Below are 21,495 nucleotides of genomic sequence, written 5' to 3' on the forward strand. Positions count from 1 at the left end.
TAGCACTATCTATGTCATTTGTTTTTTCAGTATACTTAGATATATCTTACATAGATATTTTGTGAAAATATAGGCCTATTAAACATGATGAGCATGAAGCGAAGAAGATTACTACTGTCTATTGATAATATTAAAGTCGTTGTTATTGGCATGTTATAGATTATTCCAAACACAAGTGAGAACTGTTCTGCACAACTGCGTTTTCATGTTGAAGCGAACAATTTTCCACTGGGTATTCCGTTTACAATTAAAGTTGCACGGTTGGCTAGGAAATGTATCCATCCTGCATATTTTAGGTCACTAGTTCGGTCCTCTGGAGGATCATAATTGTTTTATTCTTAATCTGATTTCATATTTTTATTTATTGTTGGCGGCAATTTCTTTTATGTTTTTTTTTTCTGATAATGATGAATCACATGTATCAACACATACCGTAGATACATAAACATATCATTATACATATATCACTATTATAAAATATCTATCCATGGACAACAAGCAAAGGTTAATATTAGATTATTCAAATTAATAATGCGCTTTGCTAATTAATTTAATTTCTTTTGTTTTTTTTTTATTTTACTACTGGTAACTCGTCAAAATTCCACATTAAATGTTGTTGGTCTAAACAATTACATCCTATATTAACTAAGATATACTGACTCTCTAAAACATCATCTTCCTTCAGGTCATGATCATATTACATTCGTAAAATGCCACGTGCATTCGATATTAACAACTTGTACTGATCATAATTCTTGATTCTTTGTTTTATGATACGGCCATGTTTCGTTGAGAAATTTTCGTGCACCACCGGTTTCCAGTTCAGCTTAAGTACCTTCCATTTACCCACTGGCAACAATCTGTAGTACCATGAAGGTTCGAGTAGTAGCACCTAATACATGAGAACGACAGTTCTGCTAGCTGTTTAGCAACCACACGTATAGCATTATAATGCTTTATTATGCAGTTATTAGTTATGCCAACATGTTACTTTTTTGGTTAGTGGCAAGTAGTTTTTAATAATCCATGATGCTCTATTTAATATTACGTACAAGGATGGACGGGCCTCAGGAAATACAGAAACAATTTAATCTATTCTTAAGTCAATTCTTAAACAATAAAGATGACAATAATTGTGAGGAGTTCCATATTTTAACAGATATTAAAACCTAGAATTGTAATGCCATTCTGCATGATTCGGTGATATCTTGTGAATATCCACAGTAGACACAGGACTAATAAATCTAACTTACTGTTATATTTGTAGTTTTAATGTATAGAATTGATGATTAATATTGTTTTATAAGATTTCTCTGACATTATAATTAGAAAAGTGCACTGTATTTGCCATTTCTAAAATTAACCGACACCTTCAGAGAGTAGACATATTATGTGTCAAAATTATTCATTGAACCAGCCGGATAAAAAGCTTGCTGAGCAATTCCAACTGACATGTTTGCATTACTTTGTTCGAAAAACACAGTGTTGGAGTATATCAAACTTTAATCTAACATGAATAAGCGCCTTCAAATATTGACAGCGCATAGGTTACAGCGTGTTCATTAAATATTTGCCAAGTGTAGCGACGGGTTGGTAATGTTCGCTCCGATTTAAAAAGTAAAGATATGTAATTACCGACTATTACTTGAATTTCTTACTAATAATCGCCAAATGAAACAGATACCACGACTGCCGACTAATATTGATCGAGTGAATCTTGACTTCTTTAAAAGCAAATTTTGATGACATGATTCTGGACAAGGTGTTGTAAAATGAACAAAACTAAAGTTTATGCGATAATAAACGCGTGTGATGTCTTAAATGATGCGAATTAATAAAATAAAACTACTGATAAAAGTTGTTGTTGATAAGCTACGCCCTACTTTGTGATACGATAATATGATATGAAATAATGTGTAATCATTATAATATGGATGGAGCCGAATAAGATGAATGAATATGGTAATAATAATAATATAAGGGATAGAAATATACAGTAACAAAACACTTGCACCACAATTTATGTTAAAGGTAAGGAAGATGAATGGATGAGAAATATCATACTGATAATGATGAAACAATAGTAATATGTCAATGAAGATGCTAATGATGATTATGATGATGACATTTTAAATCAATGGTTTGGCGTAAATATACATAATTAGATGAGCCAGGACAATACAAGGCCGTACAACTTTACAAAATGTTTAAGTAGGTAAACATGTACTTTAAATTAATGTAATCATGTTGAAGAGGACTACATAGTATGCACTTATCTTGGGCCGTCTTTGATTATAGACTCTTGTGGCTAACGTTCCATTAACAACAATTGTATTGATAATAACATAAACCATATCAATGAGTAGACTATGCACAATGGACATGGAACGTCTTTAAATGTTTGCTATCATTTATCCAGACGTTACAAAGGAAAAGTTTGTGTAACCTCTGGATGTGGACTGAACCATAAGTCCAGCACTGATATTGATCGAGTGTATGCTGAAGAAAAAACTCTTCCTCCGGCGCTATATCATTTGATCTAGTTTATACGAAAATGTGCTTCTTTCAGCTAACTACTATCGTGACTTGATATTATCTTTGGAATAATCTCATGAATGTCTTGAAATTCGGTTAATAGTGTTCGGAAATTGTGATAAAATACAAACGAATGAACTCATTATAAAGCGATAATAGATCATTTCTGCAAGTAAATCAAACTTGGGTTTGTCTGTCTATTGACTATAGAAATGTAGTCTGTCTTTCTGGTTGAACTAGACATTCAGTAGGATTGCAGTTGAAATATAAGCCTATTATACATTATGCAAGACTGAGTGAAACTAATGTGTGATATTTTAGTCGCGTGCAAGCGCGACTCTGCAGCTCACTATGCCGGTATGTTGGTCGGTCAGTCGGTAAACACTCAAAAAAAGATATACCTTTTTAAATAAAATGAGTTTTAATTGAAAAAATGAATATAGTAATTAAATTAAACAATAGAGATATGAGATGACTGTTAACTATTATTACAATAGTGTCACAATTGTTATTAGTGTTTAATTTCACGATGATTAAAAAACGTTAAAAATGTAATAAAGTGAATGTTTATTTAACATCGTAAGGAAGTCTCCAAGCTTTCACATCGGTCTAGTATTCAGGTATTTTATAAATTCATTTTCGACTCATATTATCTTTTTTTTTTGCTCTGTTTACAAACTTGAGAAACTATTCCACTGAGAATTATCTCAAACAACATGTTGCAATTGAGAAGGTCACCTGTGGGAATGATTTGCATCCTCAAAGTAATTAACTGTTCATTTAGACCTGACATAGCACAAACTCGCTGCTAATTATGTACATGAAAATATTGACGAATTTAAAGGGCATAGTTCAAGTTATATAAGTATTATTTTAGGTTGTATGTCTCACATTTTTGGGGGATATCACTTTTATTTTTTATGTAGAAAAAATGTAAACAAACACTCACAATATTCAGAACAAAATAATGTGAAAAATAAAAATGTGTTAAAAATAACCTTGAGAAAAAGTTATACGATTTATGGAAATGGGGCACACGTTGCTGCTCAAAAATCATGATTAAAATTAACTAAAACATGAAGTCAATAAAACATTGTTTTGAACTACAATTCAAAGTAATTATATTATAATGTCATTATTCGGTTATATTCGGTGGCACGATTAGGGCTATATTTTCTTTAAAACAATGCGTTACTATTTGCTGATTGAAACTATAAAAGTGCTTATTACAGCATTTATCACTGCCCCAACAAATGTTACGTTAATCACCATTAAACTAAATGAGTTTTATTTGCAATTTACTTTTTAAGCGACATGCGGAATTTATTACCAGAGACCAATAAATAAATCGCCTTTAGTTTATTAGTACTTTACGGTAAATCGCATTCAATACTACTAGATTTTATGATCTAAAGACAATTTCAGTTTTAATATTATTTAAGATAGGTAAACTGTTTACAATTTGTGTGTAAACGATTTATTTATTTATTCTGCATGTGATAACATGTTTAGTGTCCCAGTACTGATTTTTTTTAATGGATCATGGATACGCATAATCTACATTATGTAGGAAAAACATAAAAAGGTACAAAAGCATTCAAAATAAGATATAAAATATTAATTTTTAAAATAAAAATGGTTCAATAAAAAGCAAAAGATGTGAAATAAAAAAAAAAAGTTGTAAAGACAATTCATTGAATTTAGTTTGGAAATAGTGTATTTACTTCGTGTGTCACTAGAAATTGCAATGAAACATAATCGACGATGATGCAACAAAGATATAGTATAATGAACGACGACGCAATACGTTTTTGTTCTTTTACCAAATAAGACCTTGGAGTAGGAAAGGACGTTCGTAACCATATGAAGTAAACTAAAAAGGTAAAAGTGACAGATTAAAAAAGATCAATTGAAATAAAAATGATATTGATTCATAAAACGTTATTTAGGTGTTGTTGTCAACGTTTAGTTACTATTTTACCTAAATGGTCTGTATGTTGTTGATATTGAATCGCCAATACTTATTATCAAACATTTCCTACTCAATAGATTTAGAATTTCCTGATCTTAACATGTTTTATCTTCTATGCATTATTGTTTGGCTAAACGATTCGACTCCATAAAGTGAGAATATTAATTGTAATTCCGGATTAAAAACATAAATAAAAATGTTGGAAAAATAACGAAATTGTATATGATCTCGATTTTACTTTATATATTTTCTGAATTTATAATTAGTAGGCAATATAAAATCTAAAATACCTTTTTTATTCTGAAAATTAGAAATTACGGTAACATAATGATCGCTGGATCCTTTATTATCTATTTATTATTATCAAAAATAAAAAAGAACCGCCATTAGCAGGTCGTGGGTATAATTACTTTCTTGTATTCAAATCAACAGTCAATATCCGATACAATAAATAATATAGGCACCTCACACTAGGTAACGTATTGTTTATATTTCATATACACGGATTAAAGACGATACAATTGTGACAGCAGGCGTTAAATGCTAATTTGAAACCTTGAACTGTTTTTAGATAGCTTTTCGAAGATAAGGTTTGCCTCATTCCAATACAAAAGTAATTTGAATGATAGACATGTGTGTAACGAGAATCATAAAGCTCTATTTGAATAAGACACTATATGAATACAGCATATACATAACATATATTAATTTTTAAAATTTGAAGAAAAAATGTAATTTGAAATTGTACATATATGTTACAATAATTAAAGGCTGATTAATAATCTCTCTATTTTATGTATTTGAAATATGTTTTAATTCAATTAAAAGTCAAAATCTTTATTTTTATTAGACTGGTCTGTTGGGCGAGACATGCCTAAATAATGCAACTTTTTTTAATATATATATAATCTTAAACAATTCTTACGAAATATTATTATAAACCTAAATTGTCATTTTTAATATGTTATAGGCCTAATATAATAATATAATTACTATGATGATTGAATTAAATAAAAACATGATTATTAACTTGAATAAACACTATATAAACCAATTTTCACACAGCTATAGGAATGTTTACAGTTATTTACAAACACTTGAAAGAGAAATGATAACATTTGTGGTTTCCACTATAAAAAGAAAGGTTATAAATTAGAGAATACATTATATTTAACGTACCAATTAACCATGAACAACAACAACATAATGTTTTTGTAACTTTTTACACAAATTTGTGAATTAAGATTGCACGGTTTTCAGAGTACAACAGGCCTAGATAATCAGTATTCCCTACACTTTCAATGACATGGAGTTGTCTCTCCCAAGATGTGGTATGGCAGGCTTACTGTACTGTACAGTATTAAATAAGCCTACGTTTGATCCTTTAATGTAGTATATTCTAGATTTATTTATCTATTATGGACTGCTACAGTATGTATCCAAGATGTACTAAAGATCAAACCATCTTAAGCTAATCGGATCGACTGTTCATTCATGACTTACTCTGTCCCCATAGGACTCTATACGAAAATACATGCGCCATCGAGATTTTGTAAATTAAATAATTTCCCGGGGGAAAATACGATTAGCTGCGGTCGGCGATCGGTGTTGTCTTCTGAAAGGTTATTGGGACGATAATTACAAATTGGAGTGGATTAAATGACCTGGCTTAAGAAATTTAATCACATTTCAAATTAAAATTATAGGAATGTTTAGACTATTGCATAGAAAGAAAACATATGATCAGTGAATAGTGTGACTGTAATGAGCAATTCATTGCTGATCCTGCCGGTTGTCATGTTACTACTGATACTTTGTGCATTTAACCATATTTAATATTATTATTGTTGTTTCTGCCTTGCAATGTTATATATACTAAAGCGATGGGGAGAGGGGAGTCTCATCCCTTTGCACAAACATATTATCCTCGAAATAATTATTTGTATTTAAATCAAGTGCTCTTTTGTATATTAGCCTGTTATCTCTATATATTCAACAACTGAAACCGTGTAGCCAACCCATAAGCCACCGGCTGATTGGAAGTTACATGTTATAAACACAGAAACATAAAGCAACATGTGAATGATATAATAAACTTTACCCAAGAAACCACCTGAAAGAAAGTGGTATGTTATAAACCAAGAAACAAAAGCAACCAGTCTGCTGAACGTGGTATGTCAAACCTAGAAGCAACCACCCGGATAAAAGTGGTATGTTATAACATTAGAAGAAACCAGCCTGGTGAAAGTGGTATGTTATAGGACTAAACCTAGAAGCAACCAGTCGGATGAAAGTGGTATGTAATAAACCTAAAAGCAACCAGCCCGGTGAAAGTGGTATGTTATAGGACTAAACCTAGAAGCAACCAGTCGGATGAAAGTGGTATGTAATAAACCTAAAAGCAACCAGCCTGGTGATAGTGGTATGTTATGAACCTAGAAGCAACCAGCCTGGTGAACGTGGTATGTAATAAACCTAGAAGCAGCCAGCCTGGTGAAAGTGGTATGTAATAAACCTAGAGGCAACCAGTCGGGTGAAAGTGGTATGTAATAAACCTAGAAGCAACCAGCCTGGTGAAAGTGGTATGTAATAAACCTAGAAGCAACCAGCCTGGTGAAAGTGGTATGTAATAAACCTAGAAGCAACCAGCCTGGTGAAAGTGGTAGGTAATAAACCTAGAAGCAACCAGTCGGGTGAAACTGGTAGGTAATAAACCTAGAAGCAACCAGCCGGGTGAAAGTGGTATGTAATAAACCTAGAAGCAACCAGTCGGGTGAAAGTGGTATGTTATGAACCTAGAAGAAACCAGCCTGGTGAAAGTGGTATGTAATAAACCTAGAAGCAACCAGCCGGGTGAAAGTGGTAGGTAATAAACCTAGAAGCAACCAGCCGGGTGAAATTGGTATGTAATAAACCTAGAAGCAACCAGTCGGGTGAAAGTGGTAGGTAATAAACCTAGAAGCAACCAGTCGGATGAAAGTGGTATGTAATAAACCTAGAAGCAACCAGTCGGGTGAAAGTGGTATGTAATAAACCTAGAAGCAACCAGCCTGGTGAAAGTGGTATGTAATAAACCTAGAAGCAACCAGCCGGGTGAAAGTGGTATGTAATAAACCTAGAAGCAACCAGTCGGGTGAAAGTGGTATGTAATATACCTAAAAAGCAACCAGCCTCGTGAAAGTGGTATGTAATAAACCTAGAAGCAACCAGCCTGGTGAAAGTGGTATGTTATGAACCTAGAAGAAACCAGCCTGGTGAAAGTGGTATGTAATAAACCTAGAAGCAACCAGCCTGGTGAAAGTGGTAGGTAATAAACCTAGAAGCAACCAGCCTGGTAAAAGGGATATGTAATAAACCTAGAAGCAACCAGCCTGATGAAAGTGGTATGTAATTAACATATAAGCAACCAGTCGGATGAAAGTGGTATGTAATAAACATAGAAGCAACCAGTCGGGTGAAAGTGGTATGTAATAAACCTAGAAGCAAACAGCCGGGTAAAAGTGGTATGTAATAAACCTAGAAGCAACCAGTCGGGTGAAAGTGGTAGGTAATAAACATATAAGCAACCAGTCGGATGAAAGTGGTATGTAATAAACATAGAAGCAACCAGTCGGGTGAAAGTGGTATGTAATAAACCTAGAAGCAACCAGCCGGGTGAAAGTGGTATGTAATAAACCTAGAAGCAACCAGCCGGGTGAAAGTGGTAGGTAATAAACCTAGAAGCAACCAGCCGGGTGAAAGTGGTATGTAATAAACCTAGAAGCAACCAGCCGGGTGAAAGTGGTATGTAATAAACCTAGAAGCAACCAGTCGGGTGAAAGTGGTATGTAATAAACCTAGAAGCAACCAGTCGGGTGAAAGTGGTATGTAATAAACCTAGAAGCAACCAGCCGGGTGAAAGTGGTATGTAATAAACCTAGAAGCAACCAGTTGGGTGAAAGTGGTATGTAATAAACCTAGAAGCAACCAGCCGGGTGAAAGTGGTATGTAATAAACCTAGAAGCAACCAGCCTGGTGAAAGTGATATGTAATCAACCTATAAGCAACCAGTCGGGTGAAAGTGGTATGTAATAAACCTAGAAGCAACCAGTTGGGTGAAAGTGGTATGTAATAAACCTAGAAGCAACCAGTTGGGTGAAAGTGGTATGTAATAAACCTAGAAGCAACCAGCCTGGTGAAAGTGGTATGTAATAAACCTATAAGCAACCAGTCGGGTGAAAGTGGTATGTAATAAACATAGAAGCAACCTGCCGGGTGAAAGTGGTATGTTATGAACCTATAAGCAACCTGCCGGGTGAAAGTGGTATGTTATAAACCTAGAAGCAACCAGCCTGGTGAAAGTGGTATGTAATAAACCTAGAAGCAACCAGTTGGGTGAAAGTGGTATGTAATAAACCTAGAAGCAACCAGTCGGGTGAAAGTGGTATGTAATAAACCTAGAAGCAACCAGCCTGGTGAAAGTGGTATGTAATAAACCTAGAAGCAACCAGTTGGGTGAAAGTGGTATGTAATAAACCTAGAAGCAACCAGTCGGGTGAAAGTGGTATGTAATAAACCTAGAAGCAACCGGCCGGGTGAAAGTGGTAGGTAATAAACCTAGAAGCAACCTGCCGGGTGAAAGTGGTATGTAATAAACCTAGAAGCAACCAGCCTGGTGAAAGTGGTATGTAATAAACCTAGAAGCAACCTGCCGGGTAAAAGTGGTATGTAATAAACCTAGAAGCAACCAGTCTGGTGAAAGTGGTATGTAATAAACATAAAAGCAACCAGCCTGGTGAAGTGGTATGTTATAACATTAGAAGGAAGCAGCCTGGTGAAAGTGGTATATTATATACTTATAAGGATCCAGCCTGGTGAAAGTGGAATGGCCTAAATCTAGAAGCAACCAGCCTGATTAAAGTTTTATGTTATAAACTTAGAAGCAACCTAGAGGTAAAAGTGGTATGTTAAAAACTTAGAAGGAGCCAGACAGGTGAAAGTAGTATGTTATAAACCCAAACAGAAATGATGCAGCGAGTGAAAGCTGTGTAGAATAAAACCATTCGAAGCATCCAGGAGAAACCTAATTGGATAATCCCAGAAATATAACACAGAAGCAAGCAGAAAGTGATACTCGTGGTAAACCCAGATGCAATCAACTGGTAATAATGTAATTGTGGAAACCCAAAATTATGACAATGGTATACATTTAAGAAGCAACCATCGATGAATAAAGCACCCAACAAGGTGACAATTGAAAGAGCTATGGTTAATTGATGTTAACAAATCAAGACTGGGATGACCAGATCTCACCTTGTCATGTCTCCTAACGGCACATGGATCCCGTATTCTGATAATTCATACGGGCCACTCTGTATTTATTTTCTAATATTCAAGTTTTATTATTTCATTCTGTCATCTTTCTCTTCAACAAAACTTGCAGGAATTCGAAACATCGAGTGAAGATTAAAGTTATTATTAGACTTAGACTAATGAGATGGTGATTTACGACAAACAATTTCATTTATTGAGATTATTGCTTATTATCGCATACTAAACAAAACATTCTTTGCAAATTTTCTTTTCTATAATTTTCACGACATGCAGTCGGTTTGCAATTAAAATAAATCATTCTCTTTCTTTATTTCAGAATTCCGTAAGCCTTATCTGTGAAGTACCAACACATCACGCATTGAATAAATTTGAATACACACGACTATTTGGCACCTACACTCATTAATGCATTGACCTATATTGAAATAGTTGAATTCAAAAGCAATATTCGTTATTATTTTTACCAATTAGTTTTACTTTACGGTCAAATTGTTTCACTTTCATACAAGAAATATATGGCATGCCACTAACCTAACGTGAAACCTTTTTTAAATTAAGCATTACGAGACAGTTTAGGTGGGCGAAGTTTTCCAATTGTTCTTTTTTATATAGTGTACAATATTGGATTGAGATTTTATATTTTCTATCGATTGACAACATTAATTAATTAATTATGGTTTAATTAAGGTTGAGTTGGAAAATAACAATGCCCAGACCATCGATAATTGGACTGGGATGGCTGACGAGAGAGTTCTAATGCATATCTAGCAAAGTCGTTCTCTTAAAACTTGTTTTTCCATTTCATTTGCGTATTATAAAATATCCAAAGACCTTTTGTTGATTTGATTTGATTGTGTGCCTAAAGTGTATTAGGCCTGCCGTGTACTATCTAAAGTTCCCGTATGTGAAATCGAAATGATATTATTGCTCTTTTTCTGCTTTTTAGGAAAGTTGTTTCATTTTCTTTACCAGGTTATGTATCTGAAGGTCATGTTCTATTCAGGAAGCAAGACCAAGCCAATTTAAAGGTCACGTTCAGGTGTAGTTATTTACTCGGGTAAGTTGACATTGCTAACTTTAGTGCATACCGACTTACCCGGGTAAGTTGACTTCATTGCTAACTTCAGTGAATACCGATTTACCCGGGTAAACTAAGAAGCAGTTTCTCAAACTCCAGTGTATTATTAGGCTTATATGGGGGACCCAATGAGGGTCGTTGATTGGCTGGTTGGTTCTGATGTTAATAGAAGTAGGCCTACCAATCTTAATACATAAATAAGTTGTAGTATAAAGTGGATTATTGTAAAAGAACCGTAGCTACCTATATACATTAGAAAGCATTTAATATATCATAAATTGATTAGCAAGACTAGTTACTATAACATAATATTGAATATGTATACACTATATGATAAATGATACCTACAAAATCACGCACTGGAAATTCTAGTATTAATTTATTTCTAATCATGTCATAGAATAATTGTTGACAAGAGTGTTCATTAAAACCACGTGATTTGCATCGCTTCGTTCTATATACTTTTATAGAGGTATTAATACAAAGCTGGCTTGCGTTTTGATGGATCTGTACAATGTCAAATTTAAAAGGTAATGCATATTTTAATTATTGTATTTTAGTGTATTTCTTACACAATACTTTTAACTTATTTTAGCTGATGGTCGATGTTTGTTTCCTAAACTTACCAGCCGATTATCGTCAGTGTCTTTTATAGGGACAATAAACTGCGAGTCTGAGATATTTCATATCAAGGGACGGCAACATGTTCATCCATAACACATATATTCATTTTTAGTGTATTTGAAAAAGAGACTCTATACAGAATGTATACCCATTTGAGACAAGAAACTGCACGGACTATATTGTATCTTTACATAATACCGTACAATATTCGGGTTGAATTTGATATTAAAGTGCTATTGTTTGTTATTGTATTTCTATTGCAATGAATACGATTATAATCAGATTACATAACGAAATAAGCAAATTGGCATATTGTTTTTCATTTGCTCACTTAATTGGGCTTTACGAGTTAAACCTGAAATCAATATTTCTGTTATAAATGACCGTGAATTGACTTAAGGATTCGCTGTTTCCATTGCACATTATCTCAGACAATTATTCATTAAACAAATTCATATAAATAAATTATGATATTATCATTAAAAATATTTTCATCTGAACGATTACAGAAAGTTTGCACTTTATCCGCATAAAATCTACATAACTCTGAAGAAAATACCATAAAATACTACAGAACTATTTAAAGCAATTGATGTTTGTTTTGTCCGGTTCTACATGTGAAATATGACAGACCTACATTCGGTTTTTATCGTGATCAATTATTGATGTTTGGACTGCAGTTATGTCGTATTTACATGGAGTATATTCGCTGACGAGGACTTGTTTGCGCTTGACATGAGAGAAGTAATAAATTGCTATACATAAACATCCCGAAGGAGTGCAAATCGACTTACTCGGAAGGCATAGGCATACTATTTGCATTTAGTGATTAAAAACCAAAGGTTATCAAATAGTAGTTAAATTCAAAAGGGAGATGATCATAAAATCGGCAGCTTCTTCCAAATCGAAACCAATCCGATTCGTTTCCGTTCGGAATCAAACCAAGGGCATCGATTGATCATGTGTTAATATCTTGAGGATAAGTTTTCACAGTGGTGGAAAGAATGCCGAAATATTGTATCTCTCGTATCATTCGACAATGACGTAATGATGGCTTAATGTTGTCGACGTTAACAAGATTTTTTCTTATGACAAAAGACAACACCAGACGTGAAATACGGTACTTTTTGTATGTAGAACATCCTAAGTGTTTGTCCGTTGCCACCTTTAAGAACAGTGATTGAGAAAGAAAGAAAAAAGACACAAAAACTTGGTCACAGATAAGTAAATTGATAAATCTATTTGTAACAATCGTAGCATGTTACCATGCTGATATTATTGACCAAAACAAACAATTTGTACGAACAAATCAATTGACCAAGACATACAACTCGGAAATACATTGCCAACCATACTGTCACTCGAATACACAAGGAAAGTTTTAGGTACCAAAGACGTCCTTCTCAGTGTTTCAACGCCCGTGTTGTTCGTTTTTTTGTGGTTTTACTAATGAACGTATTAAATATGTTATTTTATACAGTTATACTATTTTCAGTATGTCTTTTTATCTCAAAATATCCAAGCACACTTCGTCTCATTTTACTTTCTACGTCTCTGGAGCCACTAGGTAATCCCTTACTTTCATAGGTAATTGGATCGAATTAATGAAGCAGGACCGATCTACTTCCACTATGCATGAATCCAATATGCACTATCAATATATAATTAATGAATTGGTAGACTCGGTTTGAATCTAGGGATTAAATAAATTGCAACGTATGAGATAACGTTTGAATAAGGTGTCTGACTAATACTCTAGGCATGATAGTGATGATGAAAATGACGATAACACTTTCAATTGAAAAGAAAATGATGAAGATAATATTGATTTTGTATGGATGGCGAATACGAAAATAATAATAATTTTAAAAAAGATAATTTGTGATGATACTGACAAGGACGTGTGAGTATTATGGTACCCTTTCGATGACGACCAAGCTGTTTTGTGGTCAGTATTGTATTTATAGTTATCAGAAAACGGACGGAAGTAAATTTAATTGAGGTTTTCAAATTATAAGATTTCCCGACGTATTCGTCACATCGAACGAATAATAAAAATATTAATATTTATGAATTAATAGATTGTTGAGCTATAATATTGTTTGTGTATTATTCACTGCGATTATTTAAGCCTTTTAGGTATCGGAATTACCAAGGTTCGCTTTTAGGAGCCTATTAACACATTTATGTGGAATTACTTATAAATATTACAATATGATGAAGTTTATTGTAAGTGGTAAAACGTGACAGTCTGTGACATAATTGATGCGTCGTTTCTACCGAGTCTCTATGTCAACCGTATCATCATATTATTTCTTGTTGGGTGCCTTTTTTTGGTTAATATTTTATTACCTGTTTACTATAGGCCTATATTCATTTATTCTAATACTCAAATTGCTGTTATGAGTACAAAATAAAATACAAAAACAATCTGCTAGTGGGTACAAATAAAAACACTGACTGAAAGAGTAGCATTGGTATTCTGATAAGATATATAGAGGTTTTATAATTATAATGCATGCAAGTCTAATAGAAAAGATCATGGTTTAGGAGCAACACTGAAAACTGAGTAGGCCTAACACTGAATAAAGGAATACCCGATAGCAAATAGCTGGTCAACTCTAAAGCTAAAACACATAAAATGCATAGTTCTAATAATGTTTTTATGGAGAAAACAAGATTTTTAGAAAATTAGTTTAAGAAACTTTACAACATTTCAGACCTCATACAAATATTCAGTATATACAAAATAAAGATATTTGGTCATAAATTCTAAAAATGGAAAAGGTGAAATAAACCATCAAGCACAAAATTGAGAATTCAATATGTAATTGTAAAGATCTACAAAGATGAGAAATTTAGATTTTACCGATACTAACTATAAATGTCCTAACATAAACTTTCGTGCTATTTCTCTTTCTTCATCAACATGTTATCGCGCTGAACAGTACTGTTTGATGTACATCACGTATAAAAAAAAGAACAAGCTATTTTATCTCAATCAGTTGTCCTTTGGGTATTTCGTTTAGTAAAAGTTGTTCATTCAAGTTATTTTTTCTTCATTTAACAACATTTCCTTTATTTGTAAGACTACCATGGCAACATACTTAGGTAAATGTAAGTTGGTTGTTATTGGTCGAAAGTAAGTAACCTAATTTCTCGACCACCCTGTGTATTATAATTCAATAACTGCTCTCTATTGCACCAGGAAGTAATTTCTGGAAGATAACGATTGAGCGAACAAATACATTTAAATCCCGTTAAGTGCAAATTAGGTACTTACTGTGGATGAGTTTGAGCATTTACCGATAATGCTTAGCCAATTTAGTGCACATTTCCATTCTTAGTATATGTTATCTACATATTGTTTTTAAACAGGCTTAAGAAGAGTACCGTACTTTAGCCGAACCATACGACTATTAATGTCCAAAGAATAGATAGCATTTTATATTCTGTTTAAGTTGTCCCTTTTTGTGTACAATCTGCATGTGCTGTCTATTGATTTATGTTACCATTGGGATATTGTTAAGTTGCTTCATAAAAGGACAATCATTAAACGCAATGAAAACCAAAAGGTCTCAAATTGTTATATTTCTTTGAAAATAATAATAAAGTATTGTTTTTATTTTTCTATCTATATTTCTGATATGATTTATTGCGTGTTTTATTTGTATGTGGCATCGTAAATAATAGAAGATGTTCTCTATGAGATAGATTATCTTTCAGTTGACTAGATTACAACGAGGTAATGTCATACGAGTCGTCTACTTGTTAATAAATCTGAATTTATTACAATTGCGGATGTTTAATCATATTAATATACAAACTTGTTTTAAATTCTCCAATATCTGTCAAAAACAAACACATAACATGTAAACAATTTTTTTTTTCAAAATGTAATTATTTTGAATTCTAATAAAAACAATGCAGGTGTTTTGGTGACCAAAGTGATACAGGTAATACCTGCCTATTTCAAGAGAGGGATTTAAATGTCCAAATCATTTAAAAGTATTGGCAATTATGAAATCGATCAACGTTAATAAACGTTCTGTTTGAAAAGAAATTAATTAATTGGTTTAAAATGCGTTATAATAATTCGGTAAGGTTCATTTGTGTTGATATTATATTTCATAATGATGGAATGTATGGAGACATGAAAGTAGCAATAGTTACCGTATTAAGAACAAGAATATGACAAATATGGGCAGTTTGTGTTGTGGTATTAATCATATTATTTTGTAATGTCTTGAATCTTGAATATAAATGATATTAAATTAGCTGATTAAGCAGTTATTTTAACTTTGATTATTTAACTTTACGATGAGTATACACTATCAGCATCACTGAACAGCACTATGTAATTAACTCTTTTAAGATTCTTGTCTATCGAACATTCATGGAGTAATAACGATCGCAATCTTAATGAATAAAATATTTGATTTCCCCGAAGCACCCAAACTGAGTAAAAAAGTTAATTATTTATAAAGAACTTCACTTTTATCCAGTTATGAATAATGTATGAACGTTAAAGTCACGTAATTATGGAATATTGTATTTCAAAGTACTTCATGAAATGTATCAATTTTACACCGTCGTAGGCTGTTAGAGGCTACTTATAATAAATGTCGTTCATGCCTTAAGTAAGGTATACTTAATTGGTAACAATAGTCTTAATTAAGTAAACTATATCAAATATGAATAATTAGTGTACACTTTAAATTACATTGCCTTCGAGTCTCCATTTAAAGTAACTAAATAATTGTAACAATTATCTAAACCAGTTTTTAAAAACAAAAATAAGCTACAGTATTCAAATTTGACAATGACATTGTGTTTTACCAACACCTCAGCAATCTTATAATACGTGCCATCATGCAGAACTACGGATAAAATGCAATCTTTACTAATTTGAATTTGTTGCCCGAACGTGTGTGTCTGAACCAAGTGACTAAAAGTAATATTAAAAATTAGATGTGTCATTGCACGGTTGTTCTGGACCAAAGAGCTACTGTATTTGTCCAGGAATCTTCCCTGATTTGTCCATTATTCTCGAATAATAACGCGCGCGCACTTCATTGCTGATTTCGGTTTGACCACCCTTCTTGGTATGCCTACTGTATCTTTATACATATGTAAAAGTTCTATGATACAAAATTACATCTTTATCATGGGAATGATTTTAAAGTTATATAAAAACAATATTAAAAGTGACACTGTATTTTTGGAATTGACTATGATACTAAAATTACTATACCTACAGCAACTATGACAATTACCTGCATAAGAACATTGATCTGCTAGTTTCACAGGTTTGTGTTAATTTTGTGTAAATAATGCCCCATGGTTGAATGTTGAATCATATTTCGATTTGTACTACAGTACATTGATATGGGGATGGAAGAAATACATTTGAGCATATGAAATGTCTGCTTTTCAACCATGTAGTGTTTGAGTCTAAAGCGTGAATTGCCGCCAGTCAGTAGGCCTATTAGTCCTTAACCGTGTGTTATATCCTACGCATTTTAAACATAATCGGTTGCCGGTTTTTCCGCATCATGTGAGATAGATACAATTTTTATAACCTTGATAGTATTTGCTGTATAAATATACCCACATAAGGAGATTACAACTAAAGCTGGGCACTGTAGACCTATTGTAATTTAAAAAAAAATACTATTATATAACTATAACATTTTTGGAAAAAACCCAACCACAATGTTAGCAATTATTAAATAATATATGAATGTGAATGACAAATTTAAAGGACCACTGTTCTTACAAGACTTTTATTTTTTTGGTGGCGATTTCATTTATCAAATGTCTTTTTCGATCACCTACCTCTTCTACATTTATATATCTAAGCTAAAAAAAGAATTGGTACCAGGTCTTATAAAATTCATCTTAGCCATCCGCAGTAATGGAGAAGATTGGAAGGTGTCAATAATCGGCAAGATACGTTTGTAACCATTATTACTGATTCTACGTTTACAAAATAGGTCATGTATTCGAGTTTAGAACACATTGATACAAGATCACATCGTCTTAAAATCTGAATAATGTTTTATTTATACGTTCAATGAAATGCTGATTTTAAGTTCGTGTTGCAAAATCTAGTGCGGAATATCTGTTTAGAATACTACTGTATAAAATCAAATCGTGTGTAAGACACTCTATCCGGCCAGTTGCTACGGGATATATCATTCAAGGTACGGATTCGTTTATAGTTACGGAATAGAGACTACATTGTACAAGTACGCTGATTGACACACGGATTATATTTTGTAATAATGTCCGTAGCGTAATATTGCAACTTAATAACGTTACGTAATCTTTTGTGAGCAACATTATTGATACTTATTTAAAACTTGAATCTTTGTAGTTGGAGAGCGCTTTAATTTTAATTTACGTCAAATAATCAATAGGTTATGCTCGATACTCAACCCACGGATTTCTTCCGCCTTTTTGTGTCATCTATACGCATTAATAATAACTCAATTTCTCAGTTGCATTATTTTTAATTTGATTGGCTATTGCCAATGATATGTTATGATAGTGCTAATGATAATCATGGTTGATGATAGGGATATCATTGTAATTATCTAGTGGGTACACACCAAAAAGCCACTGCCATGTGCTGTCCTTTAAAACCTTTCAGCTCCGAAATTCACATCACTGCGGTATTCTAGAATACTGGCTATTCACACCACAAGAAATGGCGCAAAAACCAACGGTCGTTATATACATTTTGTGGTATTTTTGCTGGTCACAAATTTGAACAATGTCAAGCAGACATAAATATATATGTCATTTATTTTGTAGATCAGGCTATGGCCCAAGCTAATATAAACGAATTTTGCGGCAATAACCAAGAATACAAACATGATTTTAACAGCGTTTCATTTTTACATGTTCTCTCTATTTCTATTTCGTTAAGTTCGTCTACGTAGGCCTACGTAAATTTGTTTCTTATAAGATAATTAAAACGGTTGATGCCAGTTTTGAGAGCTAATATGTTATTTAAACGGTTGCTCTTTGTTAAAACTGTATTTTGTATCACCTTAAAGCTGCCAATTCTCTCATCATAATATTCATTCATTCATTATTCACAGGTCCATTTCTTTCATTTGGCCTAATCGATCAAAGGTTTCGTCCATATTTAGTTGAATTAATTATACTGTTGTATGAAGGTTTCTTATTCCTTATTCTTGATAGCTCAAGAAAATAAAAATACTAAGTTGAAGTAACTGTTGAAGTATGTTTGTAGATTGTTAATGTGGTTCTGATGTTGTGCTATTCGTTTGTGGGGAAATTAATTTGATTATGAGTTAGTACAATAGACTTGTAATAAATACTAGTATGGTAGTATTTACTATTGGTTATGCATTGTGTTTCATACTTTGAATTAAACAGAGTAAGTTAATAATCCACAATCATCGTCAATAAACCAATTGATAAGTAAAGTAATAAATTTTCACCTCCATTTTTATCCAACATCAGCATCAAAATACTTTGCATACATCAAACGTAAGGATTCCACATTTGTTAATAAAATGTTTAGCACGAAATTAAAATATAACGAAGGTTACATTTATCGTTCTGTTTTCGCTGTTCAGATTTAAATACTTTCTTTTTATCAGCACATTTACACTTTTAACTGTCTGATTCACAAATATTATTTTGCCAATTATGGTTGCAAATAATTCAAATTGTAATAATATGGTATTAATCTTTAGCTGAAAAGTTGGATCGATACAGTACGGCAATACATTGCACCAATGCGGCATCAAATTATTTTAATAAGATAACCAGATCATTCCGATTGTGTGCTTCGGGCAAAAAAAATAGAATCACGTGTTTACGCAGACGTAAAAATCCTGCTATTGTTTTCATATTTAAAAATAATAATAAACAATATAGTTTTGAATGGTTATATTGTCGCTTTCTATCAAGATCACTTTAACAAGGGTTTATCGACGATTCTGTATGCGTGCTAATACTGCAGGAATAATTCATATCGCCTTTATAAATACGCTTGACTGATAATAACTAGTCACTGTGTTAACATAGACACTTTTTAAGGATAATATACATGTATGTACAATGAATATCACTGTGTAATATGGTTTGGAAATTATAGTATTATTGGAAAATGTAAAATATAAGAAGAATTTCCACTAAACCTACAAAATACTATAACGGCATGTATACATAAAGGATTCGCTCGTTTTTCCTTAATATGTAATATTATTAGCACTAATGCTTCTATGGTTTACCATTAGGCATGATAACCTCGTGAACAATCCCATTCTAAGTGTATTTTAATTATGTTTTGTGAATTTTTTTAAACAAACATATTGACATAAAATAATGAGTTCCGTGTCTTACCTTTCAATGGATACGTTTATAAATTCCTTAGCTTGCTGTCCACCACTACCAACTCTCTCTCTAAGTGTCCTCATTGCATTAGTTGCCATGTTCTTGAAAGCAAAATTCCAATCTACGTCGGTTTATAGAGCATTTATTATTGAGCGTTAAATGACAGACTCTACTTTAGAGGCCCAGGGCTAAACGAGTAATAACAGAAATTAAATTATCTTCGAATACACTTTTATAGAAAATCTAAAACACTGTTAAATGCAGCAATAATTTGTGATGTCAATGAAACCTTAGGAGGAAGCTTTGGCAGAGGTAAAGCGAGGCACACGACTTGAACTGTACTGTTGAAAATAGATTACGAAGTGGACCCGCTCTTAGCTCAAGAAGTTATTGTCCGGTTTAGTTTTATCGCACAGCCTGTGCGATTAGTGCTACCAACCATAAATAGCTAACCTATCCACAGTTTTGGTTCAAAATAGTGCCAAAGTATCGTGAGAAGATGCAATTATTAATATTCTTCCGCGTAAGTAAAGATTGCTTTACTTATCGTGATTCTAATTGGTCGAATCGTGACCATCAGTTATAATATTGTAGCCAATGAAAGCTCATTGATATAACTTCAGCTGACTACCACAACGGTGTTCGTATTGCATACAAAATAATGTTTGAAGTAGTATGTACGTCTGCGCTATAGTTTAATTATACACTATTAATGTGTGTGACGGTACGTATTCACTTCCTAACCTTGAGGACTGGCTAGGTTATTCTTAACAGATTATTTTTTTACAAATGGATCCCATTGCATAATCACAAGTTTATCAATTAATTACTACATTCATATTCTCTATGTAATTACAATGGGCGGATAATTCGATCGTCCTTCCACCTTAGAGTACATGCGCTTGTGTTTAGCTAAACAGTGTAGTGCTATTAACAAGAGAAAAATATTCATTAAATAGGAATTATGTATTTGCATCCTTTAAGATCCATCTCTTAAGGTAATCCGGCCATATTTATTACGTCAATGTCATCATATTATTATAATAATAATTATTGTATGGATTATAATTTGTATTATGCCAATCATCTAATGAGATATCATATCGATCAGTATCAAGTGGGCAATGTTGTACCACCGTATAAAATAAACCTACAATAAAAACACCCATGAGTGGGTTGTTATAATAGTAATAGTAATATAAATCTATCAAATTATTAATTTCTTCATATTTTCAACATTTTCTAAAGAAAGATCGCTTACAATAAGAGCTGTCTTTATGTAACCCAATATATATAGGCCTTTAAAGTTTCAGTAAGCTATACTCAAATCAGGGACGAATGGATGTAGGTCTGTATAGTTACGTATTATGCGTTATTTGTAAATTTACATGTGGTTCACGTAAAAGATGGTCTTAATTGTTATTTAAATTACAATAAATAAATAAAATTGGTCAGTTTATAGACATTATAAACTAGGTCTCATGTGCTAAGGTGGACTAGGTGTTCACTTTTATCTAATCCTCCTTTAAGGCACCCGATTCTTGGCACTATATTTTCCAGTATCATAAGGAAATTCGTATCACATGTGTTTCACATG

At 32.7% G+C, this 21,495-nt stretch overlaps 1 protein-coding gene across 1 annotated transcript in view; it reads right to left on the reverse strand.

Moving 5' to 3' along the window:
• The window catches only part of LOC140054057 (vesicular glutamate transporter 1-like), a 58,800-nt gene extending 38,479 nt beyond the window's left edge, over nt 1-20,321 (reverse strand). Inside the window, exon 1 of the mRNA XM_072098880.1 lies at nt 19,908-20,321. Within this exon, the coding sequence (XP_071954981.1) occupies nt 19,908-19,996 (89 nt within the window). The 5' untranslated portion in view covers nt 19,997-20,321. The remainder of the gene's footprint in view (nt 1-19,907) is intronic.
• Nucleotides 20,322-21,495: the final 1,174 nt, after the last annotated feature.

This window comes from Antedon mediterranea, chromosome 7 (assembly GCF_964355755.1).
Source record: "Antedon mediterranea chromosome 7, ecAntMedi1.1, whole genome shotgun sequence".
NCBI classification, from domain to species: domain Eukaryota; kingdom Metazoa; phylum Echinodermata; class Crinoidea; order Comatulida; family Antedonidae; genus Antedon; species Antedon mediterranea.